Source organism: Myxocyprinus asiaticus, chromosome 23, assembly GCF_019703515.2.
Source record: "Myxocyprinus asiaticus isolate MX2 ecotype Aquarium Trade chromosome 23, UBuf_Myxa_2, whole genome shotgun sequence".
NCBI lineage: Eukaryota > Metazoa > Chordata > Actinopteri > Cypriniformes > Catostomidae > Myxocyprinus > Myxocyprinus asiaticus.
Window position 1 is genome coordinate 26,114,846 of NC_059366.1, and position 24,713 is coordinate 26,139,558.

The 24,713-nt window shown below is 40.2% G+C and overlaps 1 protein-coding gene across 2 annotated transcripts in view; it reads left to right on the forward strand.

Annotated features, from left to right (window-relative positions):
* Positions 1-23,095, forward strand: part of bcl11aa (BCL11 transcription factor A a) — a 70,324-nt gene extending 47,229 nt beyond the window's left edge. For both annotated transcript variants that reach the window (XM_051651694.1, XM_051651695.1), the window contains exon 3: positions 17,800-23,095. In XM_051651694.1, coding sequence (XP_051507654.1) covers positions 17,800-19,856 — 2,057 coding nt within the window. In that variant the 3' untranslated portion in view covers positions 19,857-23,095. The remainder of the gene's footprint in view (positions 1-17,799) is intronic.
* Positions 23,096-24,713: the final 1,618 nt, after the last annotated feature.

Consider the following 24,713-nt stretch of genomic DNA (forward strand, 5'->3'; position numbering starts at 1 on the left):
TCTCTCTTTTGCATTTTCTCCCTCTCAACCCCTGCTACCCCTTCGCTTACTCTCTCGCTCTCTGGATGTATTCTTTTTAGAGCAGTGCCCAGTAGATGTGCTTGTTCACTCTGAATAATTTAGAGACATTTTTGTCCTCCTCTCATAGACAGGCCTAGGCCATGAGGCAGAGTGAGTGATCTATCTATTTGGGTCTTTTCTCCTCCTTTTTCATTTTCACCAAGCCTCACTTATACAAACATCTTCTCTCTTTGTTCTATCAGTCTCTGATGTTTTATTTTTATTGGTCACACTTATTATTAACTGTTACAGTTCATGTTACTGTGTGTTTACATAAGTGCTGTGTGTAATACTAATGAAGTACATGTACTCACAGTGTATTAATTTTTGCAGCGCTTCTGTATAATTACACACATTATTATTGCTGTAGTAATTAAATAGTAACATGTCATACGTATAGCAGACAGTGTAAAATAAAGTGCTACCTTTTAATTTATTTTGAAAGGGAAAACCCAGTGTTATTCATTATTTTTTAACGTTTTGTGTGTGTGTGTGTGGGGGGGGGGGGGGGGGGGGGGTGTTTGGCCCTTTCTATAAAAAGTTTACTGTACAATAGTTAGTTCCAGTCCACTAATTTGATTGGACAAGCGCTGTTCCAAGAGAGCTGATATTTCGTAAAACAGCACTGGAACATTTGTATCATTCAGCTTTTCCACTTGATTCTGATTCTGATTTGGCTTTGTTTTTCTTTTTGGTAACTGTTTGCACTGACGGAGCAAACTAAATAGTTTGTTTATGTAATAAGCATATTGTGTCTGAAATGTCATTTACTCTACAGTACATGAACTTCTTGTTTATAGAACTGTTACATACATGTAATATCACACTTAAAATAATTTTTATTTAAAAATATTCAAGATTTGCAGGCAGGGACACATAGGCCTATTATTAGTAACAATTTGCATAGCTCTTTACAGAAACCTACACAACTCCTGCATTAGTCCCTTAAACTTCCCATTATTAATCAGTGTAAAGACTGTTTAAAGAGATTAAGAGGGTTTTGGATCTGATTTTATGTTTGTTTTAGTCATGTTTCCAGTAAGCAAGAGAGATTCCCCTGCTATTGGTTTGAGTATTAGCGTCTGTTAGCGTAGCAGCTAGATCCAGTCAGATCTCAGGGGTTTAGCCATGTGTTACTACTTATGAACAAACACACACATACACTCACATACACACACAATCTTCTCTCACCTCTGAGAGCGTGTCTGTCAGCTCTTTTAGTGCTAAAGGGTCAGTGGCTCCAGGAGGCAGTAAGAGGCAGTTATGTGAATAAACTTTTTTTATGGCTCCCTTACCACCCTTACTGCCATCAGAATCATTGAGGGGATTTTACTGTTGACGGGGCAGCAGTTATACATCTGTGTTAAAAATGTCCTTCTATTGATTGTTGCTCTCAGTTAAATATATTTGAAGTGTATTTTCTTATACAGAGGGAAAAGTGAGAGAGAGAGCAACAGGGAGAAATGCTAGCAGACAAGAGATGAAGTGGTGTAGCTGTCACTTGCCCTATCAGGTCAGTGCCACATTGTCACTACATCCTATATCTGTATGTGTACATGTAAAAAGAAAACTTAAAATGTAATGAAAAATATTCATATTTTTGCACATTTAAAAAAGATTGCTAAAAATAACCATGTTATTATTATTTGTGGTGGGACCAGTAAAAATGATGGCATGTAGCATAAAAATCTGAACTGGCCCGACTGGGCAGTCAGAAAATATTCTTACTGTTAAGCCCTGCTCTGAACTTTAGTGTTTGGTAGTCCTTTCCAATCAGTGCATTTTCAATGCCTTAAACTCCCACCCTCTTCATGTCTCTCCATCCAGTAGTGTTTCTCTTTCTCTTTATTGTTATTTTCAGAACTCTGGGCATCCATGAGGTAGAAAGCAGCCACTTGGTCAGGTGGTGGTGTGTGTTAGAGAGTGTGTTTTTGTATAGAGGGTCAGTCTTCCTAATGTTTCTCTCCTAAAGTGCTTCTTCTCCTGAGACTTCAGAGCTAAAAGGGCTTTGAGTTACAGGTTTAGCTTTTCCTTTTGTTCTATTTATTTTTTTCTCATCAACTCCACCCTCCAATCTGCCCTGTTCTGAACCCCTCAGGTTAAGTCAGTGCAGACCTGCAGCCAGATAGTAGAGAAAAATATATGTCCAAAGATAGTCTGGGCCCGGAAAAACAAACACCTGAACAGTCCCCTGATGCCGATGGACAAATGAATAAGAGACAATGAAAGAGTCAGATACACAAAGGCTGAGAAGCATGAACATGCCACAGTGTCAGTAGTGTACATTTTACATTTTACATTTTACTTAATTATTATTAAGGGCAATATTTCCCCCTGAAATTGATTTTCAGGGTCATTTTTTTTTTACATTTTGTGAGGGCATGTTTTCTGTCACAGTAGATTTTGTTTTAAGTTTTGTAGTTGTTGGGAAAGTTTTCCTCAAATTCTTTGTTTTCAGATCTGATAATAGTTTTTGCTTAAAAATGCTTTATATTTATATTATATTATAATTACTACACATTCAACAACTCTTACCTCTAAAGCCCAAAACATACTTCTATTTTGACATGAACGCTCAGCGTCTGTGTACAGTTGAACACAAGCTTGTCAAAGTATACTCAGACGCAGACGCAGGCGGTTGGCGCATGCACGCAAAACTTTACAAGATTCCGGACTATTTCTTCTCAGGAGTTTATACTCTATATTCTTTCAGACCGGAGTTATACAAATACAGGTATCTCCAGACCTCCCCACACACTGTTGATGTTTTTACCTTGATCTCTTGTTTACTGGTGATTAAATCTTCTTTTAGCACATCTTCGTGACAGCAATGGCTCAAATGTGAGTGTTGCCACCTTTTGGACCCACTAATTATTGCAAATAATTACAGGCGCATGTGCATTCTGCATGTTAGAAAAATCAGGCAGCGCGTTCAGTGCTCGAGCACTCTGCTGATGACGTGAATTGCGTCACGTGTCCTGTACGCGAACAATCAGCGAATACAAATATCTGAAACTATATTGTCTGCAGAGACACTAAACGCATAACTAGATGGACCTAGAATAGAATATCAGGAAATATATCCAATGTTAGATAATGTTAGAGGCAATTCACAAAAAGGGGTATTTTTTGCCCTCACATTTAAATTGATGGTGCATTTTTGTCACTATTAGTGGTATTTTCCCCCAAGCCTTGGTTATTATCTTGCCCTGATATGCTCTTGCTCCCTGTTTGTGCATTGTGTTCCTATAGAATTCAACTATAGCAGGAAGAGAGACTGGCTGAAAAAAGAAAAATATGTTGTTTTTCAGGGGGAAAGTATTTGTTTTGCATGTATGTGTCTTTCCGAAGGCGTGTGGCCAGTACCCGGTGTTTGTCGAGCTTTATGATGGCACACAGCTCTTTAAGGCTGATGAGTGATCCTCTCTGGTGGACAGCTGGTGCCTGCTGCACTGGTCTACATGTCCCTGCACATCCCTTCTCTCTCTCTCTCTCTCTCTCTCTCTCTCTCTCTTGTACATGTGTGTATCTGTGTTCATTGTGTGTTTGCTTGCAGGTGACTGCTGACCTATTGTGTGTGAAGCAATAGAAAAAAAAATGACCTCCCAGAATTAATTTTGAATCCTCCCATTCACAGGCTCACACAAGAGTCTGTGTAAAAATCTGGGATTACAAAACTGATTTAAACCTGGAAATAAACAGAAAGTTTTATCATTTAAAAATGTTGAACAAAGAAAAAGTATGACAAAAAAAGAAGAAATAATTAAGATGCAATATTTCAACATTTGGTCACTAATCAAATGAGCACATTTGTGACATTGCCCATGTTAACCCCCTTGTACAATAGTCCAATTTCCTTGCTGCCGATTCTTTGGAAGTGGAACATTCTGTACTGGGATAACATGAATTACCAGGTTTTGCACAAACTTGTGGAGTTCATGGCAGTTTGAGTTGCATGCTGTAATTAAAGCAGAAAGAGTGACATATCAAATACTACAAAATTCTCAGTTTCATGAACATTTTTCACTTCAGCTTTTCACTCAAATTGTAATGGTGATTATTCTGCAAAAAAAGAAAAAAAAAAAGAAAAAGAAAAGAAAAATGCCAAATAGAAACATTTTCAATTGGACCCCACTGAATGTGAGCTTGTTTGTTTTTCTGTTTAGTAAGATAAAATAACCATAGAGATTAAAAGGGGATTGATGCACTCTAAAAGCATTACAGCGAAATGAGAGAGTTAGATACCTTGCAAAAAAGATTGCACCCTAATCGCCGGCTGTTCCGTACTGTACTTCATATATACCACAGTGACAGAGGAGAAGGTGGCTGAAGAATTAATGAAGTACAAGTGAACAGACTTCCAGCTGTTCTGCTAACGTAGGACACACTATTCATGAATGTTTGAATGCCCTATAAGAAAATATATTCAAATTGAAAAAGCACAAAAAAGCCTTAATGGAAATATGAACTGCCCAAGCTGAATACGAAGGGGGGATAGAAAGGGCGAAAACGCTGAGTGAAGTGCAATTATGTGAAAGCAAATGTTATGGAGCCTCGGAACTGGCTTTGGTCCTCTAATTAAAATGGCTGAAAATGTTTTGACAGTGTCTGAAGCCATGCCCCGGGCCCTAGCGCTGCGCGGTTCCAATTTCTCTTCCTTACAGATGCAGTGATACATTTATGCAGAATGTGACCCCCCACCCCCCTGGCTGTGCGCTGTTGTCTGCATTGTTCTCCCTGCTCTGTAATGAGAATGATCTGTGTATTTGGCTCTTATGTTAGCAACACTGATACTGTTTGGCATTTATGCTGGTTAAATGAGTGGTAAGGCTTAATTAGCACTCACCTACATTCAAATTTAATTCAAATCTAGTGTGGGCTATTGGATACAGTGAGCCTAATAAGTAGCAAGCATATATATATATATTAAATGTAGCTTTGTGCTTTGTGCTTTATGTAAATCTTTGGGGATACCTCTGATGAAAATCTATTTTATAGCAATAATTCAGAATATAATGACTTTCATGTAGTAATGATTATGAGTACAAAGCCTGTACTCCTCTTTCCTTCCATCGGAATAAATAATTCTTGTTTTAATTAATTGATGCCTTTGGAGCAGTGTAGTTTGCACAATGATTAATTAGGCTATTTATGACAATGAATGTCACTCCCTCAGCTTCCCTTCTCACCCTGTCTCTCCTCCACAGTCTAGACTGAAGAGAATGGTCTTGTCCCCATCTTGTCGATCTTTCACAAGTTCCACATATACTGTACAGTGCGGTTAAAAAAGCTGGGATTTAAAATCTAATTTCAATCTTGAAATAAATGGAAAAGTTTAAGATTTTGGAAATAAAAATAAAACAAAGACACATAATGACAAAGACTTTAAGATTCTGCACCTTTCTTTGGTCACTAATCAAATAGGCGTATTTGTGGCATTAACCATGTTAACTCCTTCAGCATGATTTCCTTGCTGTCATTAAAGCACACAAAATACTCTTTGAAAAAAAAAAAAAACGATATAAAATTAGAAAAATGCAAAATAGAAGCATTTTCACAGCAACTTTTGAACCTCGCTGTATGTGTATCTGGGTGCAGGTTAGTGTGTGGTATTTCTTTGAGCAGTTTTTATATTTTCCTATCTTAAAAAAAAGAGAAAAGAGCAAAACACAACAACCCTCATATGCTGTAATTTGTGCTCTATAATTTTGACATTTTGGTTTTGGTTAAGTGTAGTCTACAGTTGCCGCCATCAGCAGTGAGGTTCACTCCTCGCAAGAGAGCGAGGGAGAGAGTCACAGGATGGGAGGGGAGAATAGATGCGCATACGTGGTTTTACACTCTGATGGTTATATAAAGGTTTAGCCATTTAATTACAATCATAAACACAGTTTAAGAGGCTCTGACTGTATTATTAAAATTATGTTTACGAGGTTATGTGGAAATTCATTTTTAAACGATCCTATCCAGTGTCTACAGAAGCCATTAAACAGTGCTTCACACACATTCACACACCCAAAGTGTAGGAATGGTAGAACGGGCAGTTACAATAATCCGAGTGATGGAACAAAGTTTTTTCTCATTGTTCATGGGTGTCTCCGCCAAGAGTACTCCATTTGTCCCTCTGGGGCTGCTGCTCTCCAGACTTGTTCCCCAGTGGTACAGCATATCCAAAGCACAGCTCCTGGCCTGCTCCTTCATGCAGTGATATTGCACGCACACTCCCTGCTTTCATATCCACATTTGCCTGCATAATTCAGGGTTCCCATGTTCATGGAAAGCCTAGAAATATCTGTCAGACTGCAAATTATGACAAAGCAAGTACGTGTTGCACTCTCATTAATGTGAACTGTTCATTTCTGGTTGAGGTCTGTATGTTTAACCGGATCACGTGCTGGCAATGCGTTGGCCAAGCACATGTATCTGCATACGTTTGCTTGCATAAAGTATGTTTCTAGCCTAAAACTCGTGCACAACAAGTCATAGTGATGTCCGATTTGTGATCAAATCATTCTTTTCTGCTGTTCAAATCAGTCTGAATGGTTATTTGTGAATCAGTCTGAATCAAAATGATTTTTAAAAATCCTTATCCAGTAAACACAGATAATTAAAGATAATTAGAGAGTTTGTTGGACTTTAAAGAAAATGTGCTTCACTGTAGCCAAATATCTTGTACATATATCTGGTGCATTTACAATATGTCTCTATGTTTGTGTGTGCTTGGGTGTATATATGCATATTCAATAGTGTGTGAACAGTATATATGGTGTGTGTGTCCTGTGTGAATGACCCAGCATCAGTACCAAGGGGTGCCAGGGAACACAATATGGATCTCAGCAGGAAAGCCGAACTCTGTGGGGCACCATATTGATATTTCTTCCAAACAGAATCCTTCATTTCATGTCAAACTGACTACAACATGCACACATGTGCATATACTCTCTCTCAGTGCGGCTCGCACACGCAAATATACATTTACACACATACAAAGTCCTGATTGGCCTCCTCGCCAAAATAATACCGGTTTCTACAAAAGCACTCTGTGTTTTGTCTTAGTTCTCGTGTGGCAGATTGTAGGGCAGCGCCTAATGACACACCAAGAGGATTGTGAAATTAGCCTCACTGTTGCTCTTAAATACTGAAACCAACTTCATGTATTCAGCAATAACAGAATATCACACATCACTTCTCGTTGTAATAATGATAAGGAGATGGGAGTCAGGTGTGTGGAAATCTCTCCTGTGCTTATTTGTGCTCGCTGTCCAGCAGGCAGGCGGCGGGTGATGTGATGGTGTACGCCAGTTGATGCAGTGATTACTCAAATAATATGGAAAGGAATTCCCACGAGATGGAGATCCTTCATTAATTTCAACCTTTTTTGTGCCCAGAACGATTGACCTATCATGAATCCTTAAATTACTTTATTGGTTAAAGTTTATGTCTCTTAAATCTGTTAACTACACACATGCAGAAATGAGTTTCTCAGTCAGTAATGACTGTCTGTCACTATGTCTCTCTGGATCGTACTTTGGTTTGGGCCACTGTGTCTGACTGTCTTGGCGAGGGGGTCTTCTGTTCATGAGCCACTGGCACAGTGTCACTTAACTGAGCCCACCCAGTGAAATATATCCCATTTTTTACTCACACAAAGAAGGCTTCATTCACATGCTTCTTATCAGGGTTCAGGAGAACGAAAGTCAGATTTTTACTTGCCTGTCCAGGTTAATTACTGACATGCTTTTGCCCAGTAGCACAAGCCCCATTTATCACCAAATCTCTTTTAAGCAAACCTTTTTTCTTACCCCCCCCACCCCACCCACACACACCCCACCACCACCCTGTTGGTTTAAAAAAATAGTTCATTGGCACATTGCACTGCATTGTTTAGATATTAGTGTGCATTTATTTATTTTTTTGACACAGAGGAGATAAATGCATAATGTTTGGGTTTGGAGGACACACAGGGTGAGAAGTGTCTTAGAGTCTCTTGCGGGATTTTTATGGCACTTCCTCTGTCCGGCTTTGTCCATGAACAAGTGTTGGTCAAACAGGCCTTTGTTTGTGGCCAGTCACTCAGCACACCACAAAGAATCTGGAACCAGACAAAGAGCCGAGTGTGTGAGAGCGCTGCTGGGCCGACCCAGCCAGACTGCTCCAAGGAATACTGATACAAGCGAGAGACGCACATGACCCGAGTACTTATACACAAGCATTAAACCTTACACACATATACACACATAGAGACTCATAAAAAGCTTGCACTCTGGATATATTTAGCCAATATTTTAATTCAGTGTCTCTAATCAATGACATTTCCAGCAAATAATGTTTGTTTCTTAAAATGAATAAATAAAAAATGGTGAAAAAACTTACAAGAAATGGTAACCAATTACAGGACCAAAGATTTCAACCTAAATAAAAAGTCAGTAAACATGTTATACATCAACTACCCATAAACTGTACATATACACTGTGCTATACAAAAACAGCCTTGATTGGAATTCATTGATTTATGTAATTTATTTTACATAGAGGATTCATATCCAGTATGCTTAATTCACTTTATGAAAATATAATATAAAAATGATCATGTCAAAAATCTGAGACTTAGACTGAGGTGAAGGGACACCTCGAATACAAATCTATGCAGAGGCTCTTGAAAGCATAAGCCACTGATAAATTTCAAAAATGATATTACGTGGCATTGTCTTTTCTCCCCCTGCATTCACTAATCCTGTTACTGCATTGTTGCATTACCTCAATTACCATTATCTCTGAGAGCTGTTGAATCTTAACACAATCGTCAAGGACAAAACAAAAGGAGCTGCTGTCTTAGCAAGTGACAGCAGTGAAGCTGTCGAGATCAAACAGAGTACAGCTCGCAAAATGCCAGAGCCTGTCCAAAAAATGACCTGCACTTCCGTATGTAGGAGGTTGTGAATCAGTGCATGCAAGTGTGTGTATTTGTCTGATGATTTTGTTTGCCGTGGATGTCGTGTGTGAGTGAAGGGAGACAGAGTGGGGTGGTTTCAGTGGTGGGAGGAAGATGAACAATGGATGAATCTGCATCTCTGGGATATTGGACTGCCCGAGCTGTTTTAATCTGGCATTCATCTTAGTCTGCCAGCACCATCGATCCAGACAGCACACATAGAAATGCACCCCGCTCTCTTGACAGACCAACTGTAGACATTATTTCAAATATACACTCTCTTCATGTATATGTGTCAGTCATGCATGTCAGTCATACACACACAGAACAGAATAAATCTGTTCAGAATGATTTGTGCCTACACACATGCAGAGGCGTGCACACACATACTGTACACATTCACTTAGAATCAGAATTAGAATCAGCTTTATTGCCAAGTATGCTTACACATACAAGGAATTTGTCTTGGTGACAGGAGCTTCCAGTGTACAACAATACAAAAACAATACAAAAACAGCAGCAAGACATAGATAATAATACAAAATACAACTAATTATACACATACGTACAGACACACACATATATACATACACACATACACATGGGTAGTGCAAATCTAATATAATCTGTTATGTACAGTGCAAATACAAATCTGTTATGTACAGTGCAAATGTTTTTTTTTTTTTTTCAGAGGAATGAAATGGCAGAAGAGGTTGGATGTGTTGGATAAATATAAGAAAGACTAAACTGTGTATTGCACATAGTTATTGCTCAATGAGGCAGTTTAACTGTTCATGAGATGGATAGCTTGAGGCAAAAAACTGTTCCTGTGCCTGACGGTTCTGGTGCTCAGAGCTCTGAAGTGTCGGCCAGAAGGCAACATTTCAAAAAGATAGTGGGCAGGGTGAGTGGGGTCCAGAGTTATTTTTCCAGCCTTTTTCCTCACTCTGGAAGTGTATAGTTCTTGAAGGGGGGTAGGGGCAACCAATAATCCTCTCAGCAGTCTGAACTGTCCTTTGTAGTCTTCTGATGTCTGATTTCGTAGCTGAACAAAACCAGACAGTTACTAAAGTGCAGAGGACAGACTCAATGAATGCTGAGTAAAACTGTATCAGCAGCACCTGTGGCAGGTTGAATTTCAATGTGGGTTTCCCACTTCAGGTCCTGTGAGATGGTAGTGCCCAGGAACCTGAATGACTCCACTGCTGCCACAGTGCTGTTTAGAATGGTGAGGTGGGTCAGTGTTGGGGTGTTTCTCCTAAAGTCCACAATGATCTCCACCGTTTTGAGCGGGTTCAGCTCAAGGTTGTTTTGACTGCACTAGACAGCCAGCTGTTCAACCTCCCTTCTGTATGCAGACTCATCGTCATCTCGGATGAGGCCGATGACAGTGGTGTCGTCTGCAAACTTCAGGAGCTTGACAGAGGGGTCCTTGGCGATGCAGTAATTGGTGTAGAGGGAGGAGAGTAGTGGGGAGAGCATACATCCCTGGGGGGCACCAGTGCTGATTGTACAGGAGGTAGAAGTGAGTTTCCCCTGTCTCACAACCTGCTGCCTGTCCGTCAGAAAGCTGGTAATCCACTGACAGATAGACATGGGAACAGAGAGTTGGTGAAATTAATTCTGGAGTATAGCTGGGATGATGGTGTTGAAAGCTGAACTGAAGTCCACAAAAAGGATCCTTGCATATGTCCCTGGTCTGTCCAGATTTTGCAGGATATGATGCAATCCTATGTTGACTGCATCATCCACAGACCTGTTTGCTTGATAAGCAAATTGAAGGGGATCTAGAAAGGGTCCAGTGATGTTCTTCAGGTGGGCCAACACCAGTCTCTCAAATGATTTCATGACCACAGACATCAGGGCGACAGGTCTGTAATCATTAAGTCCTGTGATTTTTGGTTTCTTTGGGATAGGAATAATGATTGAGCATTTGAAGCAGCATGGGACTTCACACTGCTCCAGTGATCTATTGAAGATCTGTGTGAAGAGGGGGGCCAGCTGGTTAGCACAGGATCGAAGACACGCTGGTGAGACGCCATTTGGGCCTGAAGCCTTCCTCCTCTTTTGTTTCCAAAAGATGCGGCTCACATCATCTTCACAGATCTTAAGTGCAGGTTGAGTAGCAGGAGGGGGGTTGCAGGAGGTGTTGGTGTTTGTGTGAAGTGAATGTCAGAGTGGGTGTGGGGTGTGAGATTTTCAAATCTGCTGTAGAACACATTCAGGTCGTCAGCCAGTTGTTGGTTCCCTACAGGGTTGGGGGTAGGAGTCCTGTAATTTGTGAGTTGTTTCATGCCACACCACACTGATGCAGGGTCGTTAGCTGAAAACTTGTTTTTCAGCTTCTCAGAGTATCTTCTTTTAGCCACTCTGATTTCTCTGTTCAGTGTGTTCCTGGCATGATTGTACAAGACTTTATCCCCACCCCTGTAAGCATCCTCTTTGGCCTGACGAAGCTGCCTGAGCTCTGCTGTAAACCACGGTTTGTCATTGTTGAACTTTAAATAAGTCCTAGTAGGAATGCACATATCCTCACAGAAACTGATATATGATGTAACAGTATCTGTGAGCTTGTCCAGGTCTGTGGCTGCAGCCTCAAAAACACTCCAATCGGTGCAATCGAAGCAGGCTTGTAGTTCCCGCTCTGCTTCATTGGTCCATCTCTTTACAGTCCTTACTACTGGCTTGGTTGATTTTAATTTCTGCCTGTAGGTTGGAAGAAGATGAACCAGACAGTGATCAGAGAGTCCCAAAGCTGCTCTAGGGACAGAGCGATTTGCATCCTTTATTGTTGTGTAGCAGTGATCCAGTATGTTCCTGTCTCTGGTGGGGCATGTGATGTGCTGTTTGTATTTGGGCAGTTCACGTGTGAGATTTGCTTTGTTAAAATCCCCAAGAATAATAATAACTGAGTCCGGGTATTGTTGTTCCATGTCTGTGATTTGATCAGCCAGCTGTTGCAGTGCTGTGTTCAAATGCATTTGGCGCGATATACACACACCAGAATAAACTAGGAAAACTCCCGCGGCGAGTAGAAAGGCTTACAGTTAATAAAGAGCGCTTTTAAACTGCATTTTAATGATATTGGAATGACGCAAAAAATATTTTTCATTTGTAAATGCGGTTGTGTAACTAACATGGTTCTAAGCAAATACTAACAAACAGGTTAAGGATTGTGTGTTGTGTGTGTGTGTGTGTGTGTGTGTGTGTGTGTGTGTGTGATCTGTCCTGAGGCCTTGATATTTTATCTTGCAGTGAAGGTTAGCACTGGGAAAACATTCCGTGCCACAGACAAGCTGTCTGAAATTTGCAAGAGTCATAACTTCACACTTTTTTGTTATTTCTGCCCTGTAAAGCTATCTGTATGCTGTGGTAGAGTTTTTCTGAGTGAGATGCACATCTCAGCATGAGGGGAGCAGGGTGGGTGGGTATTGGGGGGCTCACAACATATTTCCTTCCTCAAAGTCTCCGATTTCACCATGGGCACCTCTCACTCTCTGCCAAGCCATCACCGTTCTGTAATACAGCCTCACTTTTTGTCAAGATCATTTAGTGCGGCTTTATCTAACTGCAGTTTAATGTGTGTGTGTATATGTGTGTGTGTGTGTGTGTGTGTGTGTGAGACGATTTAGCTGGATTAGTCGGTCCAGTGAGGATGTGGTTGGCAGTTTGGGGGGGTTCTTGTTTTTCCCGTGGCTCTGTGCTGTTACATTGCTCTGACATTTCCCTGTGTAACAACTGCCAGCATTGCACTGAACGCTCGCATCCGTCTGTAAGCAGTCGTGCCGCTGCCAGCTCCCACAGACCAGTCCAACAACTGTCACCAGCAGTATCTGCCTCAAATGCCATGGCTTGCCAGCTTGTCCGGACTGACCTGCTTTCGCTGCAAATTGGAGAGCTTTCTAATTAACTAAGGAATTCATAAAATTAGAGCAAGGCCACTTTTTGACTTCTCTTAAATGTTTCTCCAAGTATCAAGCCACAGATTATCATTACATTTAAGAAACTTGTAGACCCAGCAGTAACTGTGAGACTAGAGTGATGCAGAGAGGATGTCTTTTTTCTCTTTCTGTCTCTCTGTTACACAAATTAAACAGCTGTGAACCCAAGCGTCCCTAGCCTGCTTTTACTGTTCATCCGGCTCAAATGCTCAGCTCTCCAATTCTCCTCTCAAAAAGACAGTCAATGACACAAAGAATACTCTTTTAACTCTCTTGACAAAATTTAAATTAGACAGAAACGCTAATTTCTTTGGCAGGCTGTTGCTTTTAATTCCTCTCAGTAAAATCTTCAGAGTGTAATAGCAGATTATTGGAGCAGTGTCATTGGCTTGCCGACTCCCATCATCGGAACAGATTGTGACAGTTTTGTCAGAAGAAGAACCTGGCTGCGAGCGTGCCAAGCACAATGGCTGCATGGCACACGCCGGTGTCTGCACGAGGCGTGCCAGTCAGTAATACTGCTCCCTGTACGAAGCTATCAATTATTGCTGCAATTATTTGTCTAGTTGGATATTCAAAATGTCATGTGAAAAAGATGATTACATATTCCACTGAGCGTTGCCATATGTAATGAAATGAAGTGGGTCTTGTTAAACATGGCGATGCAGTAACCTGTCCCCCAGAGGTCCCTGTGGATGGTGAGGAGATGAAAAGAACAAACTCTTTTTCACCAAATACAAAGTCTATTTAAAGAACAAAACTATTTTACAGTCTCCATGTTACACATATTACATGTTGTTGTTATGAACTACTATAGTAATAACATAGCAATATATAAGGTGAGGGGCAGTGGTGGCTCAGTGGTTAAGGCTCTGGGTTACTGATCAGAAGGTCGGGGGTTCAAGCCCCAGCACTGCCAAGATGCCACTGTTGGGCCCTTGAGCAAGGCCCTTGACCCTATCTGCACCAGGGGTGCCGTAACATGGCTGACCCTGCACTCTGACCCCAGCTTAGCTGGGATATGTGAAAAAAAAGAATTTCACTGAATATGTGCAAATGTATAATGTGTGATAAATAAATAAAATTATTATTAATTATTATTATTATTATATAAGCGTAAGTAGCTCTACAAAATAATTACACAGTAATTACATGTATTTAGTTCGTTTCTCACAGTAATTTACTATGCAAGTACACAGTAACATTAGTACTGAAAAATAAAATGTGACCCAGTATTTTCAGAACCTGGTGTAGACCATATTCTTAAAGCAAGCTTACAAGTGAATAGGGTTTGTGTTCAAGAAGAGATAAATTAAAGGGGTAGATCAGGGGTAGATGACTTACTTTCTTAGTGGAGATGTTAGGCAGAATGTTAGCCTCAGTAACCATTTACTTTCATTTTATGGGGAAAAAAAGATGCAATGAAAGTGACTGAGGAAAATGGGTTTGGAACAGAATCTTAATTTTTGTGTGAACTATTCCTTAAAAACTCTCTCCCAACATTAACAACAAGAGATTGCCATTACAGTTTAGTTATGTGACAGCATGCAAAATACCCTTTGTGTGATAATACAAAATGTATACTAGGTTAAACCCAATGCAGGTGGCAACAATTAAATGTAATTTCTGCAGATTGTAATGATCCATAATTTAGCTGGCCTTTGCATCAGCCCCCTGATATCAAGTAGTGTGCAGTCTTGATTTGGTGCAGGGCTTTCAGCTGTTGGTCATGAGTGAGATTGTTGGGAGGTGGTCGTGGGTGGCAGGGCCACAGAACAGCAATGTGCTTTTATTTTTCTCTCTGATCATAGAACCAATCATCTCCCTCTCTACCTGTCACTCTCAGCTTAAATCCAATGTGTGATATTGTCACCATTGCTCTCTTGTTTCAGGACCTTGGTTTATTTTTAAAGATGTTCTTCAAATTTGATTTACATTCCATTTTGAAGTCTTAATAAAAGTTGTGTCTTTAAAGGCACCGTCACCACAACCATGCACATTTTTTTTTTTATTTTGTTGAGTTCCATGTAGCTGCTTTTTAATGCATGAACACGTCTTATAAACACCCATGTGAGAAATAAGTTGAATCAGGTGAACCCTGACACCCAGCCTATAATAGTGTCAGGGCTTGCCTAAGGCCAATTAGTGAATTTGAATTGATTTTGATAACATGTAGATTTGGACATCCCTAATTATTCCATTCCTAAATGTCATTCTTAAACACCATCATCCATTTGTTCTCTAGTCTTATACCTTGCTCATGTAGAGTGGGTGTGTTTTCATTTGGCAAGGCAGAGACAAAATGATGACAGTACAAAAAGGTGCAGCGATGTCTGGAGGTGGCGCCACGGAGCCTTCCAGAACCACCCCCATTTGTGTGCATTAACAGGATTATCCCAGAAACCCACAGTGGCTCTGGCCTCCCTTCCCTCCTCTGAGCAGCATAAAGTCCTTACCTCGTTACATGCTTTGCTGGCTATTGAAGACTTCAGAGAAAGTCCCTCTGAGTAAAACAAACGAGATGAAAGAGTGCATGCTGCCTGTTCGGCTCTGTTCAGCACCTCTTTCTGCCTTTCTTGCCGCCATCTCTCTCTCCATTTTCCGTTTCCTCTCTCTCCCTCTTTCTACCGGGATGGTTGTAAACAGTGCATGATAGCAGTTTTGAGACCTCTGGCTTGTGGGGGGAGTTAAATCCATCTCCCCTGTCCATTTTTGCTGTTTGTTGTTTGTGGTTCCTCTGTGGATGATGGCTCTTTTCCTGACCGCTTGACCTTGCGTTTTTGGGAGTTTAGGCAGATACAGTATCTGTACCTGCATAAAATGGTGTTGCATGTAACATCCAGTTTAGTGCTGCTAATTTTCAAAGTTCAAACTGTCACTCATTACCTCATGTAAAATATAAATTTCATTGCCATTTGTGAGTTAATCGTGTTTTTTATATTTTTTATATGGGCATTCTGAACCTGTTGATGGAGTAAAAGCCATTTGCAGCACTTTAATGTTTTTTGTTTTTTTGTTTTTTTATTTACTGTAGGAATTTATTTAGTGTAATTATCAAAAATGGTTTGGTAGCTTTTGACAGCTTTCCATCTGGATGGTCTAGATAAAGCATTTAGATTTAAGGTTAGAGAGATGACTGCTATTTTGCACAGTCCATTTATATGTATATATATATTTTTTATTTATTTTTTTTTTTATTTTTTTTTTTTTACATTTATTTTTATAAATTATAATTTTTATTTCAATATGTCTGCAGTAACATTTGAATTAAGTAGTAGTGAAATAGTGCAGGCCACCCTGTGAAATATGTCCCAATTTTCACTCACACAAAGGAGGCTTCATTCACATGCTTCTTATCAGGGTTCGTGAAAAGTTAATAAATGACATTTTTATATTTCATAATTAAATAAATAGTTGAAAAAATACAAATAAAATAATAAATACATAAATGAAAGCTATGAAATACATGTTAAAATTAAATAAGTAAATACAGATTTTCTCTTAAAATGTTTCTCCAGCCATCATGGTGTGGTGTATCTGTTTATGTATACTAATATGTTCACCTGAAAAGAAAATGAGAGTGTGACCATGTGTCTTTGAGTGTATAATTGGATGCCTGCTAGTTTATTTGTGAGGTGAAGGCCCAAAACTCAATGACAAAAAATATTTCATAGATGGATAACAAAGAATCAGGCTTCAACGCTGCATGTTTAATTTTGAAAGACTCTTGTATCCATCCTCCTTTATTATCTAATCTCCTAAATGAGGTGGTGGAGGAGTCAGGAACATTAAATGAGATTGCTAACACAATGGGAGGAAAATCACAGGTCATTGTCGAAGTGCCATTGAAAATCAATTATTGTTTTAAATGTTCCTTTGCTGTGACAATTGTCTACTTGACTGTTTCAGTTGTAAGAGAGAAGACACCCTCTCTTTTTAGTCTTTTAATTCTGCAGGTAGCTTTCTTTATCTCTGTTTGAAGCAACTGTTACTTGTGTAAGCATTCTTTGAAAAGAGCATCACTTTTTTTTAAAAACAATTACAATTTCACAACAACAACAAAAAAGATTATTATTTCAAAGTGTTGTGCTGAGATGAATGTAGAGATGCTTTCATCAATTATCCTGACTTTGTCTACACACAGTCTGTGTAATGTAACCTTTGACAAATCTTGTGTGTGTGTGCACTTCCTCTGTTGCCCCTCTCAGGATCTATTTCTGTAGTCCTTCCAAAATTTGTTTATTCTTCCTGTTCATTTGTTTTTGTACACGGATGAAAGCGTTCAGCTTGAGAGAGCACTATAGTTTGCTTTTACAGTCATGCTGACAACTGCTGCAAGAACAACTGGCTGAACAGTGTGCAGCTCTAAGCAGGGGTTGGAGGTTTCTGATTCCACACCCCATGCACAGACCTGAGGGAAACCCTCACACCTTCTTTCTCTGCTGGACTGTGCTTTGTCTAGGTCTTGGCCTGCTTCACTGGTCTCTGGCCTGTAGTGCTGTTTAGGAGCATGTTTATAATAAGAGCTGTGTTTACTGTTACATGATACTGTCTTTAGCCTGGTGAGTGGCTACAGCTAATAGGAGAGTGCCAGTATAGGGGGCTACACAGGCCTGGTGTCTAGGTTGAAAATGAGGGAGTTAATAAATGATTAAGCCCCAATCTGTAGTGTTTTTGTTAGACCAAAATGTACCAGGGATCAGCTGAGGAAAAGAATGAGAGAAAACAAACACATGGAGCAACTCTTGAGCTCAGATCTCTTGTAGCAATGTATTAATCTAATGATTATCCTTTAAATTGGTTGCAGTAAAAGGCGTACAATTAGAGGACTAACTCTTAAAACTCTTCTCTGTTTTGTCTTTGCAGGTAAATATGAGCCCAGCAGCTACACTTGCACAACCTGTAAGCAGCCATTCAGCAGTGCCTGGTTCCTGCTGCAACACGCCCAGAACACTCATGGCTTCCGCATCTACCTTGAGAGTGAGCGCGGAAGCCCTCTCACACCCCGCGTGGGCGCTCCTTCGGGAATGGGCACAGATTGCTCCTCTCAGCCTCCCCTGCATGGCATCCATCTCTCAGAGGGAAGCCCCTTCAATCTTCTGCGGATACCCAACTCCGGACGTGATGGACCCCCTCTCCGGGAGGGTCGGTTTCCCCCAACGCCACCTCTCTTTAGCCCTCCATCTCGCCATCATTTGGATCCCCATCGCATGGAGCACCTGAGCCAGGAGGAGCTGGTCTTGGCCACCCATCACCCTAGTGCCTTCGACAGGGTGCTGCGCCTCAATCCCTTACCCCTGGATCCCCCAGCTATGGACTTCTCTCGTAGGCTGAGGGAGCTGGCTGGTAACACCTCAGGGTCAACTCCTCCCCTTTCACCCAACCGGCCCAGCCCTATGCAACGGCTACTTCAACCATTCCAGTCGGGAACAAAGCCGCCCTTTCTGTCCACCCCTCCCCTACCTTCCATGCAGTCCCCCTCTGGCTCCCAGTCCACCCCGACCCCTCTTACCCAGCAGCCCAACACGCCTATGAAGACCAAGTCTTGTGAGTTCTGTGGGAAGACCTTCAAGTTCCAGAGTAATCTTATTGTACATCGCCGCAGCCACACGGGCGAGAAACCCTACAAGTGCCACCTGTGTGACCATGCCTGTACCCAGGCCAGCAAGCTTAAGCGCCACATGAAGACACACATGAACAAGTCTTCGCCCATGACAGTCAAATCAGATGATGGTCTGTCTACAGCCAGCTCCCCTGAACCAGGAACCAGCGACCTAGTGGGTAGTGCTAGTAATGCCCTCAAGTCTGTGGTAGCCAAATTCAAGACTGAAAATGACCGTCTGATTCCGGAGAATGGAGAAGAAGAGGAGGAAGAGGAGGAGGAAGAGGAGGAAGAGGAGGAAGAGGAAGAGGAGGAAGGAGAGGAGGAGGAGCTAGAGAGAGAAGGAGGTCAAAATAACTACCACTTCAGCCTCAATCTTGAGGCTGCACGGCACCACGAGAACAATGGTGGGCGTCTGGGCACCGGTGAGGATAGTATCCCACGCTCACTACCTGAGATTATGCAGGGCATGGGCCTGGCTGCCAGCATGCAGCACTACAGCGAGGCTTTCCGGCAACACAAGCGAGGAGCCCTAAACTCTGATAATGATGCACACCGAGACATGTGTGATGATGACTCAGCCCTGGAATCAGACAGAGTGGATGAGGGCTGTGGCTCAGCTATCAATGGTCGTGGCTCGTCCCCAAGCGAGTCAGCCTCCGTAGGTTTGTCCAAGAAGCTACTACTGGGCAGCCCCAGCTCACTTAGTCCTTTATCCAAACGAATCAAGCTGGAGAAGGAGTTTGACCTCTCCACTCCTACAATCCCCAACACTGAGAATGTCTATTCCCAGTGGTTGGCTGGCTATGCTGCCTCTCGGCAGCTCAAGGACCCATTTCTGAATTTCGGGGATTCCAGACAATCGCCTTTCGCCTCGTCTTCAGAGCACTCCTCAGAGAACGGAAGCCTGCGATTTTCAACGCCACCAGGGGACCTCGATGGCGGCATCTCGGGCCGCAGTGGGACTGGCAGTGGCGGCAGTACACCACATCTCGGCGGTCCTGGTCGGCCCAGCTCAAAAGATGGCCGACGCAGTGACACCTGTGAGTTCTGTGGTAAAATATTCAAAAACTGCAGCAACCTGACAGTGCATCGGCGTAGCCACACGGGCGAAAGGCCTTATAAATGTGAGCTCTGTAATTATGCGTGCGCCCAGAGCAGCAAGCTAACACGGCACATGAAAACACATGGGCAAGTAGGCAAGGACGTTTACAAATGTGAAATCTGTCAGATGCCTTTTAGTGTGTATAGCACCCTTGAGAAACACATGAAAAAATGGCACAGTGACCGTGTATTGAACAACGAAATAAAAACTGAGTAGCGGTGGCGTGTGGAGGCTTACTTGCCTATTAACAGCGAATAAAACCTTACCCCAACCCCACCCTCACCCTTGTAGATTTCCCTGTTTCGGTAGTCCAGTGGCGGCTAAGACAACGTGCTTGGCACCACCAGCACACCCTTCTCATGTACCGTTGAATGCATGATCTGTATCGGGGCAATACTATTGCATTGACGCAAACTTGGAGCCTTTCTCTTGTGCAATAATTTACATGTTGTGTACTTTTTCTTTTTTATTTCCCATTTTCGAAAATTTGACAGCATGCATATGTTTTGACTAATTTTACAAATAAATTGTCCCTAGTTGGTTAGTTGTTTAGTAAATGTGTTGCTGTTTTATTGTTCATTATTTTAAATATGTTTTTTTTTCTTTTGTTCTTTTTTATTTTATGATCTAAGAAAAAGAAAAGACAAGAAGAAAACCATGATGCATACATTCTGTAATACATATCATGTACAGTTTTGTGTTGTAACATGGAGGACTACAGTCTATTGCTTAACCCTCTTTGGATGGGCTGGGTATCGCACTTAAACTAATCTTTCAAAAAGATGTTCTGTCCACATAGGGTTGAAATATTCATTGGCCCCTATTATGGAATAAAACTAATGACAGTCTTTGAATTTCTTAATAAAAGGAAGAAAAACAGTAGGATTTGATTTTCTACTATCATTTGGTAAAACAAACAAAAAGAGTGCCTTGGAAATATTGAAATTGCATTGGTTAATCTTCTCATCTGCTGTAATTCTGGAGTCTCAGATACAACAAAAGGATTGAATTGATTGAAAAGGTTCTTGCATCAAGTACCTGACTGATACAGTCAACTGTGACTTTAGTAAGAAACAGTAATAATCAAAAAGCTATGGAAATTTCTAGTTAATCATTATTGTGTTTTATGTCCTGTGCATGGCACATGCAGTATATTGTGTGGGATTCAGCCTTGTTTACTTAATTGAAGGTACTTTACTCAGCGGTACTCATTTTCAATCCACAAACATTCTCTGTGTTTGTTAAAGTCTTATGTTCAGTAGCACAAAATTTTGATAATTCTTTGATGACCAGTGTTTGTGTGAACGTCCTTTGCGAAGGAATACTTGAGGGCATTTAGACCGAACTAATGCAATGAACATTTGAGAATTGGTTATTAAGAAAACATTCAAATATTTGCAGCTGTCAGTGATGATTAACTATGAATTGCCTACAGGTGTGAGTCTAAATCTTATTTCTTTATTATTGGCTATGTCTGAGCTCTTAAAAAGAAGAAAGGAACCTGAAAGACCAAGCGAGAGAAATATAGAGGGAAAAACCATACACATAATTTTTGTTTCTTTGTTTTATATTAATTTCATACAAAGCGTCGTATATGTTGACATTCAAGGAGACTCTTTTTCATTATTGCATTATGACATCAATAAATTTACACATGTTTGGTGTTTAAACAGCGTCTGCCACTCTGTCCTTCTTTTGTATTTGACAAGCTAATTAGAGGTATAGTGGTTGAGTATAAATAAAGATTGCTTGCCTGTTGGACAACAAAGTGCACTGTTAAAGTTTCCCAGTTTACAGGTATTCACGAGAGGGAAAACTTCCTAAATAAATAAACGTTGTCATTATTTGATGTAAAGAAGCCAACCCCTCCTCTCATCTCATGAAGCCCAACTCTCATATAATATTAACGTGTCAAGGCCCAGTGCTTGTCAAAGTACGGACAATTAAAACTTGCTGCTTTCACTGCAAGAACTTTTTTTTTTTGTACAAATCTTTTTTTAAGTATGAAAATAAAAATACATTTTTTAAAAAGTAACATTTCATTATCTTAGGGGAAACTGTATTTAAGTTTGTTGCTTTTCTTTTTGGTGGTGTTCAAGACTTGATCACAATATATATACAATGGGGAAATAAATCTGTGATTTTTTTTTTTCTTTGTTCTTGTTCTTTTTTCATCTTGGCTCTTCACAGCTCTTCAGGTCAAAAACTTGCATTGGGGAAAGGATTAAGATTATATATAAAATATATAATAGAGAAAATTAAATATAGGAAAATGCACATCATGTCAGTTCCTATGCTAAAACACATTTATGGTCTACTTTCTTCTGTATTTCTAGAATGGTATTTGAATTAAATGTTCACCTAGTGTAGGTACTACAGTATTTATATTGAGGCTTGTATTTTTAACTGTTGCTTGTTCTCTCAAAAGGTATTATTGTACCTTTTTTGGTAGTGGAAAAAAACACAGCTGCCACGGTATATTTTTTTAATTTGGCAGGATAATATAGTGCGAATTATTTGTATGTTTAAAAAAAGAAAATGAAAAAAAATCACATTTAAAAATGAATATGAAAATATGTGGCATTGTACAAAGGAGGCCATTCAATGGTTTCTTCGAGGAGGCTTTTGAGAATGTCCACACTAGCTAAAACAGGTGGTTGTACATATCTTTTGTTCTTCTTTTTTTTTTTTTTATCTCCTCTGCTGCCATTCTGTATGCAGTACAGCAAGCTAATGTTGGGTTGTTCTGTTGTGTGCTTCTCTGTCTGTTCACCTGTCTCACCTGAATACATTCCAACATCTTAAAAAAGTTCTTCAAAAAAATGCAGTAAAATACCAGTAAATAAACAAACAGAAATCATTCAAATAAATGAATTAAAATAATGTTTTGCAGGTGTTTTTTTTTCATTGCCAAATATTAAATGGTGCTTTATATTTAGATTGGGACAAATTTAATATGCAAAGCATATTTAAAAATAAAATGGAACTAAAGGAGCAGCCCACTTAAGTTCATACTCTTTTGTAAATGACAATGCGGAATATTTTGTTATCAGCCTTTTCTATTCCTGTTATGAGAGCTGTTTGTTGTAACTTGAACTTGAACTTTATCTTTTTCAATGGGAGTCACTATTTATTATTGCTTAAATACTCTGTTCAAAACAGAGACATAGAACGAATCCTTTTTTTTTTTTTTTGTCCATTTGTTTTCTTTTTTTTCTTTCTTTTTTAAAGAAAAGAATGACCAAAGGTCATTGATATTTTGTTGTTGTTGTTGTTTCTGGTCTTATGTTAAGTTTTGTTGGAGAAACCTCTGTCTGTGTTTTCTGGCAGTTGTCTACATTATTCTGTTCACCAAACCAATTTTGTCCCTTTATTGAAAACAATTAATAAAAAAATTAAAGTATACGTTTGTGTGTGGCGGCAACGATTTCTGTCTGCATTTTTTTTTTTTATCTTAGATTACTCCTGTATAGTGTAGAGGAACATTTGCTCCCACACACCCACACGCACATAGACACACACACTTACAGTAGGGGAATGGAATGCAGCTCAGAGTATCATTCTAAAGCTGTGATGGTGTTTAACTTTCAATTGCTTAAGCTCCAATGGGTGTATACGTGTCAAATAATTAGGACGGTAGTCTTGAGCAGCTCTGCACTCGTGGCACCCCTCCCCCTGTGCCCTGCTACTGTGTGTACGTGTTCTTGTGTGTGTGGTTCAGCAGCAGTGTGTTCAGCCCCTGGGCGTAGGAGGGCCATCAGGCTGCCCTGCAGATCTTTGGGGTCATGTGACCAACTGACTTGAAAAGGATTACCTTACTAATTTATAATTATAATTTTCTTTATTTATCACACATTATACATTTGCACATATACAGTGAAATTCTTCTTTTTCACATATCCCAGCTAGGCTGGGGTCAGAGTGCAGGGTCAGCCATGATACGGCGCCCCTGGAGCAGATAGGGTCAAGGGCCTTGCTCAAGGGCCCAACAGTGGCATCTTGGCGGTGCTGGGGTTTGAACCCCCGACCTTCTGATCAGTAACCCAGAGCCTTAACCGCTGAGCTACCACTGCCCAGTTAATTTATTGGAACTACCTGTTCCAATAAATTAGATGAGCAGCTTATCATTCAACATACTCTGTCTGTACACAGACACTGAAAGAGGCTCGTTTACGCACTTTTTACTAAATGTGAATATTTCTCAAGCTAGCTTTATTTTTCCTACAAAAAAAGGTAGATTTTAAAATCTACTTAATCCCAGATCTACCCAAAACTAATCTATAGTTGACTCTTGACTCTTGTCAAATGTTATTTGTTTTACTTGTTTACCTAAGAGCTATTACAAAAAATATGATTTTGGAATATTAGTTTGGACATTTGAATACATTAAATCATTCTACTTTAAGATCATTTTAAACTAGGTGTTTAAAACCAACATACAACAAATTCTTCACAAAGAATTTATGAAATTGGAATTTTGACTCAAAACCTTACAGTTGCTAAGATATAACACTTATGTCAACTTCCCAATGTGACAAGTAGCCCCAATCTCCCCCATTTGTCACTGTCAAGATCTAAGTCATATCATCTTTTTCTACACCTTTGCTTTCCCACTTTAGGCTTACCAAAGTAAAATAATAACCTACACAATGACTGCATGTTACAAAAATCTTTCACACAAATCTGCATAACAATCAACAGAAAGTTGTCCTCAATAGTGGAATGAAACTTTGACCACAAACCCACTGACTACTGAACACTGTTTCTTGTGATGCACACTCAAATTTTCTCCTTTGTCTAAAACCAAAATCTGTCAAACCATACAGAGTTGCTGTTCTTTAACGTTCCTTTTCCAACACAAGAAAGAAATGGCCACTTGTATTTAAGAGGCCAATTGTCTTCTGGCAGGTAGGAAAGACACAAAGCTTCAACCCCTCCCTTACCAGTCATTCCCATTTTAATCTGACTCTTAAAGACAGTGTGTCACTCTAGTCAGACAATACTTTACTCCAGACAGACAAATAAAACAAATCAGTGACTTTTCTCTCCATGCCTGAATGAATAAATACTCTC